General features: G+C 38.2%; 1 protein-coding gene across 1 annotated transcript in view; it reads right to left on the minus strand.

Annotated features, from left to right (window-relative positions):
* Window positions 1-9,087, minus strand: part of LOC137899887 (voltage-dependent R-type calcium channel subunit alpha-1E) — a 47,590-nt gene extending 38,503 nt beyond the window's left edge. The window contains exon 1 of the mRNA XM_068743938.1: window positions 8,561-9,087. Coding sequence (XP_068600039.1) covers window positions 8,561-9,087 — 527 coding nt within the window. The remainder of the gene's footprint in view (window positions 1-8,560) is intronic.
* Between the last annotated feature and the right edge of the window lie 5,092 nt (window positions 9,088-14,179).

Here is a 14,179-nt window from a genome sequence, read left to right on the forward strand (position 1 = left end):
CGCTCATTCAATCGATCAAAATAACAGGTCAACCCAAACATGGAGGGTTTCTTCTTGCTGACAACACTCTATTAGCAACGGTGCAGCAGTGTATAATCAATCATTTACTTTCTCATTCATGGGTTGTGCATTCAAGGAGGATTGTGCAAATAAATTGATAGGATGACTGCACGTTCTGAACGTTTTATTGGCTTCACTTCACACAGCTTTCAAAGGATGTTTGCAAATCCAGCAGGTGCTTTGTCAAAGAAGGCTGTAGCAGGAAAAATAAAGGTATAATACACTTTTACCGAACCAATCAACAGAATCAAGGATTAGTTGGTTTTGAAGCCAAATTTCCGGCGGACATTCATTTCAATAAAATGTTATTTACATAGCGCCAGATCGCAACAAAAGGTTATCTCAAGGCACTTTACAGGAGTAGCAGGGAAAGACCTGCAGGGACAGACACAACCCAACTTGACCCAGAAGAGCAAGCACTTTGGCAACGGAGGCAAAACTTCCCTTTAACAGGTATAAACCTGTTAAAGGTTTGGACCATAATCAGTAGGCATTGAGCTTTTGAAAATGTATTTTTCATGCCTATGAGTTCATTAATTGTTGGCACAGTGAGGCAACAGCTCAGCAAACCGCTAAAATAACTGTGCCGTGTGTATTTATGGAGAGCTACTATGAATTCATACATCATTTCATGGATATGACAGACTGCATCAATGCAAAAATAATATCACTGTAGTCCATCTCCATGTACAACTTATATACACAGAAGAATAATGAACATGAATAAAAACATGAAAATATATTGAAAAACCAGCCAGGACTTTAGCTCCTATGCGAATGATTACATTTTTTACTGAATTGCATTACGTTTTAATTGTACCGGTATACAATTTTGAGGCATGAATTTAACAATAATAGTGTAAAAATGTTTCAATTTCATGCTCTCTTTAATCAGACCGTATATCCTGTGATTCATCAACTTTTAAAGACCAACAAGCTTATTAGGTTTCCCCCATGATGACCCTATTTTTGTGGGTCACTGAGAACCCGAATTTCACACGATACAGAACAGCTCAAAGCCAGATCTATTGATGTGGTGAGATGAAGGGGCCAGAGGGACTCGACTATATTTAGCTTTATTCACATGATAATAGTTGGAACATGACAAGATGTGTGTGTGTGTGTGTGTGTGTGTGTGCGTGTGCATGTGCGTGTGTGAATGACAAGCTGTACAAGTACCACCTTTTGAATGTCAGGGCTTCGTTTTGATCATAAGAGGAAGTATAACAACTCACGGGTTTCACTGAATTAATAATCACTTACCACTTCTCTATGATAACACAGTATGGAAATAGCAGCACTATTAGTCTATTTCTGGCCTTCAGCAGCACCTAAAGGAACTGTGATGAAATACATTCTCTCAGCAGCATGATTTCTATGCTTCTCGCTCACCTCGCATCTCTCCAGCTGTCTTCCCCGCCCTGACTCTCATCACCCAACACAGATTACTGCCTTCCGCTGTTGTCTTCCTCCTACTTGTTTCCTAGCAACTGAATTGACATGCCCCCTATTCTCAGTCCCATGAATCTGTCACTGTAACCCTATATTTCTACCTGGAATAACCTATATAAATCATCGTTACGCTGGGGGACCTGAATTAAAGTCATTTCCAGACAAACAACCACATCGACATGCACGCTGTAAATCATCAGCCAGGTCATACACCCTGACAATTATACAGCTGTGTGGTGTTTCAATTTAGTGTCTTCATTTAGAGAGGTAAAGACTTGTGGTTTAAGATTTTGAGACAATAGCTGCAGACAGAGGAGTCGTTTTCTCCTTTGGCAGCATGCATGGTCATGCTCCAATAGTAACTATGGGGAGAAGAAACATTTGACGCAGCATTTGCAGCTCTTAAAATATGTATCTACGATGCTGATATAAAAAAAAACAATCTTATTGTAATGAAATGCTGAAAACACAGACCTAGTTTAGAGAAAACAATGTTTTACAGTATCAGAAAATGTTAATAATGTGAATATAGTTGTTGTCTAATGTTTGTCGAGAAAAAAAGAACAAAAAATATTTGTGAAAGATGTTAATATTTTTGGGACAACACTTATGTCCAATAGGATCAGGAGTTTTAAAATTATGCATCACAACAATGAGAACTATGTGAAACTAAATGAATGATTTACACACTTATGACAGGCATAATTGATCTTTTAATATCAGAAAGAATGATTGTTTTAAATTTATCTAACAAAGAGCCTCTATTACTGAGCATATTATCAGCTGATATCTGGTATTTGCTAAGAGAAGAATGTTAATTTATTGACTCAGTGTTATGCTAATTTGTGTATAGAAATATTTCTGTCAAATTAAAGAATATTATAAAAAAATTAAGCTTTCTAAAATCAGCCTGAAACTGGAAACCCCTTACCTTGAATGAAGATGAGAAGTAGGAAATACTTTTGTTGAGGAATTATTTCCATCTAGTGACAAATAGAGGTACTGCATTATAAAATGGACAAGAAATATATAAACCCCCGTCATATGGATGGATGATAATCGAGTGTCAAAATTCTCATCATTGATTTGAGAAGCGGTGATTTACACAATAACTTTTTTTTAAAGTTGCAAAACGAAAATGAAAAAACCTGATGATGGAAATCCATCATAATATGCTGCACACGAGTAGTGGAAAGGCTAATCAAAAAATCCATGAATATGAATTTCTCATTTTTCCTGTTAAATTAAACCATAAATTTATCCATATATCTATCCGTTTGAAAATGAAAGTGAACGAGACCAGCGTTAATAACCAAACTGGCAGATCAATATTATCAACACGGAGCTGCAGATTTATCACGGAGGTGTGCAAAGGCTGGATGGTGGCAGTGAACCGGGAAAAGTAAAGGCATGATGCAGACAGATGCAGGCAAAGAAGGAGTATGTGAAACGTTCAAATCTGGATCTCTGGATTTACCTCCTGTTCTCCATTCTGATTTGATGACATCACTGATACAAAAAACAAAAAATATATCAGGTAACTCTGTCAACAATAATTAATTCCCTCTGATGGGCTAAACACTGTTATTTTACCACAAACAGAATCTAATCAAATTTTGGATTGAGATGAATAAGATGGAAGATCAATCACCTCACTGTGTCTGCTTCTCTTCATCAGTTTTTCAGTATGCCGTGAAATTCAAATCTACCCAAATTCAATTATAAACAACTTAAAAACTTTAATCTATTAACTTAAATGTATTTTTTCTTATTGCACGTCTGCATGACTAATTCTTAATGAAATGCATCCTGTAAATTCCTCCAGGTGAATTCTTTCAAAAATATGTACCCATTAAATTCATATTGATATGGACAAATGAGTCCTTCAGTCTGAACAGCATGTCTCATGATTGCATGCATGCATGTCTCTGCTCCACTAGGGGTCATGGACAAGCTGCTGAAGCCATAGATTGCTGCGAGATTTGATATTTATGATGCCTCAGTTTGCTTATCCAGCATCCTTCTCGCCATTTGTAAAACCTACTACCCCTTGGAGAAAAATATCTCACACAGCTGCAACATTTGAGCACCTTGAGACATTCTGTGTGTTTGGCTTGTTGCCCTGCATAGTGCTCTCACAGTAATGTGTGAGTATAGATGTTGATGTTGACCCCCTGTCACACAACCAATCACCGAATGTAGTCCTAAAATAGGTGCCAAAAAAGGCAATTTAGATATAGCTGCTGATGGCTTAAAAGCATCAGCAGCTGAAATAAATCCTGTTGCACGACAAAGGAATTGTTTCCTCCAATAAGCTAACATCATTGAACTCTCAGAGTGCAGCACAATCATCTTTGATATTTAAATATCAAGCTTTGAATAAATGGATGGGAGTGAGTTCATGCATTTGTGCACATTCATGCACCTCAGTACGTCAGGACTTTAATGTCAAAAGCAGCCTGATTAGTTTCTACATTCATTCATATAAGCATAGCAACTTTACACACACACACACACACATCTTTAAATTTTGATCTAAAAATGATCTAATCAGCTGGAGAACAGCTCAACGTAAATATTTAAGAAGATATATGGTGTAAAAAGTTGCTTCTTAGAAATCGATGTTTTGAGGATATCTGTTTTCTGTGGTTGTCATATTTATAGTCTGACTTTTTCCCACCTGGATCATTTAAGGATCCCCTCCTCATGTTAGATAATAGCTTGCATCTATTTTAGAATGGGGGTACTGCACGTCAATTCTCAAGCTAAACATCAGAATATGAGATGCTTTTATTTATGTGTGAGTGCGTACATGCAGTTGGACCAGGTTGACAGGTCACATTGATTCCACTCCTAAGTGGTTTTATATCACAGGGTGCTGTGGGAGGTTGAGACACACTTCTTCTTCTGGCTGAACCAGCTGCTCAGAATAAAAAAAAAATCCCGACAGCAAATAAAAGTGACAGAGAGAAAGTAAATCAAGTGAAAATGATACAACATAAATGCACTTTTATTTTGACAGGGGCTGATAGGAAAAGCTTCCAGGTTCATGAATGAAGGATTTCTTAATATATTGCTGGGATAACTCGGAGTGATGAGACTCCAGCTTTGTTTTATCTAAGTGTTTGAAGTGTGTATAAACTGCATGACTTTGTGTGTGTGCATATGTGCCTGTATTTGGGATAATATTTCAGATGGGTTAATTAGAGCGAGCTTGTCCAGTTGTACACATAAGCAGTGACCCCAATTTTCACCCTGTAAGTGACCAAATAGGTGCTGCTGTGTGTATACGTGGGTGAGTGTGTTTTGCCCATAGTAAATGAAAGCGCAGACTGCTGTCAGGTTATGTTAAATAGCAGGTCCAGAAGCCATATTTCATGGGAGCTACTTGAAGAAAATCAGGACAACACTGAAAGAATGGGGAGCAAGGAATGGGGGCAAGCAGATTGGGTCAACATTTGTCACATGAGAATATGCTGCAGATCACGTGATGCTGTGGAGCTCTGAACAAATAGCACTTAAGAACTCAAACATGAAATGGTAACATCGGTTTCTGCATAAATTAATACTAACAAAGACAAGACCATAGAGAAAAATGTACAACTTGACACCCTCAATTCAATGGATTTTTGCCAAATTTGCAAACTGATTTAGGGTCACTAATTGTAATCAAAGCCCAAAAATTCTGTTCAGGCTTCGGAAACGCTGGAATGTTAAAGTTCTGGGAATAATATTGTGATTAGCAGATTTCCAGTTTAAATGAGAAGAGAAATAAGAAGGTACGTTGCAGATAATAGCCTTGTAAATAAAACCCTACCAACAAATGTCAGAACGATATTGGTGGATATACGATAATGTGTGACTGTTTAAACAATAACTCATCTTGTTATGAAACTGAAGCAAACAATGACTCTGCAGTAATTCCTGCAATAAAATATTCATATAATTAATCAAGGGCTGTATATACACACACACTCACTCAAATAGAGCTTATATTAGTCCGCTCTCTCTGTGTTGCAGTCACTTTACACCCCAGAGCAACATCTGGTCAAACTGGAGCACCACCATCTACTGACAGATCTCACATCCTGGGATCTTTCTGATGATGGTCATCAGCAGTGTCAGTGTTTGATAGTTTGCTATCCAAATACAAGATGTCAGGGAGAAAGAGAACGAGAGAAAGACAGAGGGGGGAAGGGTTGGTAGGGCAAACAATTTCATTTTTTTTAATGACAAGCGCTCTACACACAGCACAAACAAATACAGCCTTGTTAAAACACATATATGCCAGTGAGTGTGCCAGAGATCAAACACGACACGTCGTCTTCCCTCTCAATAATGCCACTTTCTCGCCTCTGCATATTGTCTGACAGATGCATGGTTTTGTGGTGCGAAAAATGACTTTTCTGCATGTTATCATTAATAATTCACTTATGACAAACAACGCTGACATTTACACTGTGCTGGGTGTCTGTCTGACACTGACAGGGAAGCAATAATGAAGGAGAAGGAGACCGTTATAGAGACAGACAGATGCTCTCTCAGTTGCAAAAATAGTGAATGAGCTGTGGGTGGTTTAAGAATGGTGAAATAATAATGATAAAACTAATTCAATCTCACTTCACTAACTTGTTTGCAAGTCTCCTGTATTTAAAACCCATGTCAACTCAGCTTGCTTGTGATTGGTACAGTCAGGTTTCTGCTCTGTAAATGCTGTTATTTTGTCAAGCACAGATCAAGATGCCTCAAATGCACACATGTAAGTAAATCCTCCACACATGCAAACATTCACACACACTTACATAGAGGTTGCATGTATTGCTATGTAGAATCGACAACACAAAAAAAGAAGGAGGAGAAGGCACATTTGGAAATCATTTTGAAAGTATCAAAGCATTTTTTCATGAGCTATTGGGGAATTTGACATGATGATTAAGCCACAGAAACCATTAGGGAGTGATCAAACCATTAAAAACTGCTTTATGAGAGTCTCTTGTAAAATAGATTAAAAAAAAAATGAAAATGAAAAAGGCATTTAAACAAAAAAAATCTCCATCTCAATATTCCCACTTTAAAAGAGTAAATGTATGATTATCTGCCCCAAAAATGTCAAAACATCTGGTCTGCTGTTGGGACATCTTGCTGACTAAATTATGTCATCACCCAGTGACAAACTGAATGATATGGCTACGCTTCTAACCATGTTGCTATACCGTAAGCCTATTTTCATAATACGCCACTCTTGGACTCATTTCCTGTGAAAAACAAAAGCAGGTGCACGCTTTGGCTCAGGTGCAATATCTCATTTCCCACCCTTCTGTCAGGAGGCTGTGGGCTTGGCACTAAGTGGTCCTGAGAGGTGGATGTTCATGGTTGTAACGGATACTGACTCACTCATTGTCCTTTCAGAAGCAGAAATGGAGATCCGCCATTTATTATTCTAATAATTACACTGGGCAGGGCAGAGCGTTGTCCGGTCTGTGACGGAGCATCTCTACAGGACTAGGGGTCCTTTATTCAACCACACCAATACTAATATCACCTTGGATGTGAATGTTAAATGCAAATAAGGTAGATGCTCTCATACCTCAAATTGTTCCTCATTGACATTTTGTCTCTTCCCTCCCCCTGCTTTCATTCATAGCCTCTCCACCTACCATTTACCACTTTCTCTCTGTCATTATGCTTCCCTCTGTCTCTTTAACTATATATAAGCCATGGTATGCAGCATCCTGTGCCTGTGGAGAAGAAGTGGGGGGCACAGAGGGTTCCAGCACCACTCGAGGTGAAGTCTCAGTTTCAGTAGGGCAACAGAGGGAGGTGTCACCACTATAATCAGCTAGAAACGTTACAACACCATGGGGCAGCGAACCATTAAACAAACACACACATAGAGGCGCATTCACACATGGAAAATGAGCAGAAATATTAAAGCAGGTTTGAACACTGATCTTCTCTTTGTGATTTTTCCTCCATTCTAAACTGATTGTCCATAAAGTTCACTTTCACAAAATGAAATTACTGTAATACATTTGTTCAAATCACTCCTCTCTGCCTGCTTAATTATTGAACACTATAATGAGACTGTATGAACACAGAGTTTCCCAACGTATGGCTGCAGCAAAACTGGAAATGCAATTTCAATTTACAACGCTCATGATTTCATTTCACCTGTTGGCCAGAATAAAAGTTGGTAGCAGGTTGAATAACATCTCTGCATGCAGGGAATAATGAACACAACATGATAAGTCATCATTCTGGATGATGAATGGCATCCCTCCGTGAAAAATGACAACAGGAAAATCATTTTATTCTGTTAAAATATTTTTTTCTAAATCTACAGCATATTGATTACCTCCACCGAGGTTTGTTTGTCTGTTTGTCCGTCTGTTAGCAAGATAACTCAAAAGGTTCTCTAGATGGATCTGGATGACATTTTCAGGATATGTTGGGAATGTTACCAGGAAAAGATAAATACATTTTGGTGATGATCCAGAAGAGATCCTGGATTATGGATCAGTTTGAAATTTTCAGTAACATTGTAGTCAAAGGAGCTCCAAAATTTGTTCCTCAATATCTTAGTTGATTATTGACCGATGTTTATGAAATTTGACACAGTCATATATGGCTGTGTCCACCGAATTTCATCTGGATCGGATCCAGAATGGCGTTAGGAGAAAATATTACATTTTAACATTGAAAACTCCATTTACGGATCCAAAAATCTGTTTAAAATACACATTAACTCTGATTCACTTTTACTTTTCATGGTTGGTGTATAAAATACCAAGAACAATTTAAAACATTTCGATGAAGATCCAGATCAACATGTGGATGGTGTAAACCTAATTATGGGGGGAAAGGGCTGCTTGGCAGAGGTCTGCGCTCTCTGAGTGCTTTTCTAGTTTGTATTTGTTAATGCTTTAATAAAAACAGATGTTGCTATGATATTTACAAAAGGTCAATACATTATTGAGAGTTGCTGTATTTTTCTGGATAATTTAGTGAATAGGAGACAGAGACAGGATTGCATGAGCGTCATACTCACTCCCACTCCTTGCGTCGTGCCTGTGGTGTGCTGTGAATCTTATGAGCCTGATGAGCTTTGACAATGTCCCTCTGCTCGATTAAGCCACCTCGACGTCTCTTGATCACATTGGGACTGACTACCGAATCGCCATCCACTGCCAGCATCCCCTCTCCAACATCAAAAGTCGAGGCTACATCAAGGCAGAAGCCGAGACGGTTGGGAAGCATAGCGTGAACCTGGTTGGACATGTGTGGGAGGTAGAGGGTGTCATGGCTTGTTGAGAGATTTTGTGGCTCCATGATGGTTGGATCTGAAAGCAATGAGGACCGTCCAGTCAGTCCTGCACGATGCTTCTGCCAGCTTTCGCATTCCGTTGGGGACGAGGGAAGGATGTGATGCCTCGGGGAGCTACGACTACGCATTATCCCCATGCTGAGACTATCCATTGGACACTCCAGTCCTGCTTGGGCTCTAGGTAGCCCATAAGCATTGCGGGGTCCTGTCAGAGACTGAGAGCTGACCGAACAGGAACCCAGTTCCAGCATGGTGGGTAGGCTGTCTGGGACATCAGCATAGTGCTACAGGAAGGAAAGAGAATAGAAAGAGTTAAGAAAAAGTAAGAGACTCATGATTTCAATTAAATGTCTGGATCTTTTCCTCAGCACAGTTTCATTTTAAAAGAGGTTTTTTTTTTTTATATATAGTTTTAGAATATTCACAGATTAGCCCAACCAATTTTATATTAATCTGGACCTCCTCCAGCAACCTCTGTTGCAAAATGAACAGTGTCCATCATGATTAATTGCATTCAGTGTTACTCTGGGAGTTTTGGTTTAAGGATAAACGTGATTAATTAGTAAGATAAAATAATTCTTTGTGGAGCATCCATGGATTGTTGATGAGGAGAGAGAATAGAAAGATCATTGCAAGTATAGCCAAATAAAGGTTGGCGTTAGATTGAATGGGAAAAATGCTTCAATACCCTAAATGACAAGGGGTGCAACTGCAGAATAGACAACTAGAAAGCTAGAAAACAATATGGTGACAGTTGTTTCCTGTAGCTGATGAATTATGATTAGAAGGTGTGAAAACTTCAGCAGTTTGGTTTGAGTCCAACTCTGTGAACATAATTCACCATTTAAATAAATTTGCCAATTGCCCAATAGCTCTCACTGCTTTCAGTTGATTTGAAATATTATATATGCACATTGTAACAATTAGAGAAGCTGTAACCCTCTCAAAAATAAATAAATCATATACTTCTGGCTGTGAATAATGGTGCAATTAGGGGGAGGGAAGACAAAGTGGGCTGGTTACCTTATCAACCCTTCTCCTTTGGCTGGATAGGGTGAGTGTGAGGGATGTTTGTTTTGTTGTATTTACTGAGTGAGACAAGCACACAATATATCCAATATCCTGCATCTTTAAGCTTCCACACTGCTGCTGTTCCTGCGCCAGCGTTAGGCTAGCCGAATGATACATGTCTGGTTTTACAGATGTTGGGTGTATGAGGCAGATGAAGAAAATGTATGAACATATGAACTAACATGATTGCATAATCATGCTTGATTTACCACTATTCTGTGAGAATAAAAGCCTAAGGTGAAAAGCTTAAAAACAGAAGTTAATTTTAAAAATATTTCTTTTTACTTTTTTTTTTGCACTTAAACATAAAGTTGAAAGGGACATTTCAGGATGGAACAAACTAACAAATTTGTCAGCATAAGCACTGAAATGTAATAATCTTTCCTGAGGTGGGGTTAACTGAATGGGCTCAACGCCGCATACAATTGCCTGATTACACTTTATATCTAGCCACATCCTCCCCCGCAAACGGGAAGTTAACCTGGTGACTGGCCAAACATGTGTCAGGAAGCGTTATATCACATAAACCCGCTCTAATGTGTTTGAAAGGCAGCGAGGAGTACAAATGGAGCCAGGTGAAAATAAACCAGCATGTCAGTAAGGAGCAGGAGATTCAGGAACTCTTGAAGGCAGCATGAAACGGCCAAATGGGGAATCTGGGGGATACATTTCACGACAAACATTTTAGCATAATAAGATTTCTGTCATGTTTCTTATCAGTAATATATCCTGTTATTAAGTTTTGCTAAATGTTCATTATACATGAAGAAAGGCTAAATAAGTTATCAGAGGGATGGATTTGCTTCACCTGTATATAAACAGTTTATATTGTACTGTGCATAAGACTAAGACAACAAATACTGGAACACTAAGCAATTCTTAACAAAGCAAAAGTTTGGTTTTCTTTTTAATTTGTTGGACCCGTGCAAAAGGTTTCAACAGATTCGTCAAGCAGTAATAAATGCTGAGCTTAGAAGTGTAACATCAATGCAAACTTCTCAATGAGAAGTTCCATTTCTCTTACTCCAATAGAATATTAATTTGAAGCAGTATTTTACTAATCTAGATTATACAGAGTGTTGGGCAGTGCCAACAACAACACACTGACTTTTCAACTTTCAGCTACACATTGTGACCCATTTCAGTGATTTTATATATATAATCATAGATTTTCTTAATTCTCCTACAGAACATAATGCTTTACTTGGCATGCAATATTTAATACAATTTTTGATTCCAAGATTACTTTCTATATTTTGTCATTCATTCAATGATATTGTTCTTCATCAATAACAACCCAATTTCCCACAAAGTTTATTAAAGATTTATATCATCACTATGTAAGCAAGAATGACTTAAACACGCCTAGTTCCATTGAGCTTGAGTAAAGAAAACACCAGTCTAGTCCAGATTAGTCTGTTATGCCTTACGTATTTGTTTCGTAGGTGGACAAGTTGCTCACCAAAAATCATTGTTACCAGATGACGAACATCTCGAATCAACAAAGCATAATTTATAATTCATGATGGTACTCATGCATTTGATAAGTTGTCAGCAGCTGATGCCGACTCTTGCTTTTTCAGCTTCATGCTTGTTTTCTTCAGTCATTCATGTGAGCACTTATGCAGCATTTTCTATTGAACGGTCACCATGACATGTAGATGTCAGACTAAAAAAGATTTACCTCAAAGGGATACTGCTGCGATGACCTTCCAAGTCAGACCATTACATAATGCCACCTACACTTCAGATCAGTAATGCTCAAGACTATTAATAGGTCAACCACACGGTTATGGTCCAATCATTGTAAGGTGAAGAAGCCTCATGGGGAGGGGACAGAAGATAAAGCATAAATCGAAGATTGTCAAATGATGGACAATAAAGTACTTCCTCAGCCCAGTGCTGCAATGATAACTTTAACCATAATAATCTGAATAGTACCTAGAATAGACCAAAATAAACCTGCTGTTATTATAGAAGTGGTTTCTTCTTCTTTTTCTTCTTCTTCCTCCTCCTCCTCCAGTGGATGTTAGGAGTTTTAGGAGTAGATTTTTAACATACATATCTGATTCATGTCTAAAATGTGTGAATAGATACTTTATTTTTAACCCCAAATGCAGGTTCTGATTTGGAACTCAGCAGAAAATACAACATGGTTCATTACAAAATGTGATGGTTTTTGTTGCACTGACCCTTTTCAGTTCAGACAGCCTGACCTCTGTGGCAGGTGAATTTAATAAAATCTTGACATAAATATCAAATGATTAGATTTAATAGGATACCTTTATAGAAGTAAATGCATCCTGTATAAAGCAGAGCATAGAATTGTAAAAAGAAATCCTTCAAGTAAATAATGTGTGCACAATCACTTTACATTGTGTGATGTTGAAAGAATCTCTTGCATGTGCACATTACTGCAGCGCACTCACCATCTAAGAGGTAATACATTGTTAAAAGGTCACTCACTTCTAAATCCTTGCCAAAATATATACACAAGGCTGAAGTGAAATCTGGCTATTTCAGTTATAAAGACAGCCCTTCATTACAACCAGGATAATCCAAAAACACACAAGTATCGACGTCTGATGGATGTAACTACAAGTAGTTTTGACACCGCTGGTCTTTAGTCCTCTGTTAGACTATAAATGACTAACGTCACATGGTTCTAGAAAGTCTTGTTGATTGATTGCTTGGTGAATTGTCTCAGATGTATCTAAAGTTCGTACAACTATAATCCAACATTAAGTATTTAGGCTGAGGTTATGAGTTTAATAAAGTCATTATTTGTTTTAAAATGCATTAGCGCGTGGACGTTGCTTTTAAGCATAACTATTTCCCAATAGTTTAACAGACAGACAGACTGCGAGCATCTTGGCTACTTTGTATTAAGGATATAATGAATCAACTTTGCAAGAGATAAATCCTAACTATTGTGCATTTTAATTGTGAATTATAGCTGCTCCAATGAGCATGGAACTTGTGACAGTTCAAGAGGTAAAAGCAGGTTCAGTTTTATAGAGGCACTAATTTATGCAGCATGAAAACCAATTTGCCCCCTTCTAAAGAGAGAGTGCTATTATTCATTCTGGTCAATTAGGGCACTTGACAAGAAAAGATTCACACAAGACAATCAGAGGAAAATAGAGTCACACTAGATTGGGGCTGGTTAAGTAATGAATGTTAAGGCGGAGGGATAATTAAAGACACTCCAAGCAGGATTGATCCAATAAATGGTCCATTACATCAATCTAAAGATGATCACTTGATCTTCTACACGAACACATTGCATCTTTTTATTGTCAAACTGCCATAACACAATAAAACACACTAACATACAGTTCATCAATATTCACTGCAGCAACTGTTTCAATTTAAATCTTCAATCAATTCCTCCCTCCTGAAGGTATTGATCATTGCCTCTAATATTATACCTTACATTTTATAATTATCAGGTACGAGTACAGTTAATGATTAACATGTATCATAACAAGGCTCCCGTGAGGTCCTTATTTACCAAGACCAAGATTGTCAGTGTGAGCAACATCAAATAAGAAGATTCGAACTTCATTGTACATCAACAGTACTTTGATAACTCCACTGTATCAACCTCTCGCATTGATAAACGCCTCGATGAGGAGAGACTGATGCTTTGTTAGCACAATGTGTAGGATAATTGAGGAAGCAACAAAAGCTGAAGAAGAAAAAAAAGCTTCCTTTAGAATTGAACACAATAACAGGCTCCTAAGCTCAGATGAGGCTGATGAGACATTAAACTGTAGTATGAACATTTTCCTCTGCAAAACTAATGGCTGTTGTGTTTAATGTCGTAAATCAGATCCAAATGCTGAACTTCTAACTGATAAGCGTCAGTGAAGAATGAAAAGGGACTCCTCCCTTCGGATTTCTGTACCTTGTTCCTCTGGGTGGTGCAATAACACAACATTACCTACCAAAAAGCTGTAGGTAATAAAAACTAATTACAGCCTTAAACAACACGCTCTGAAAAGAAACAGATTACACGGGACCTCTTACCTAAATGGAGAGCACTCCTTTCCATTTCGGTCACCTTTCCATCCACAGAAAATGAAAATGACTACGTCCGCCGTACTGACCTGCTGCCAGGATGGGGGGAGAGGGAGGGAGAGAGAGAGAGGGAGAGAGAGGGAGAGAGAGGGAGAGGGAGAGAGTGAGAGAGAGAGAGAGAGAGGGGGGGGATCAAAAATATTGGAGAAGTTGGCAGTTACAACACACCATGGACCAAAAAGCGAAATT

The sequence above is a fragment of the Brachionichthys hirsutus genome, chromosome 9 (genome assembly GCF_040956055.1).
Source record: "Brachionichthys hirsutus isolate HB-005 chromosome 9, CSIRO-AGI_Bhir_v1, whole genome shotgun sequence".
NCBI classification, from domain to species: Eukaryota; Metazoa; Chordata; class Actinopteri; order Lophiiformes; family Brachionichthyidae; genus Brachionichthys; species Brachionichthys hirsutus.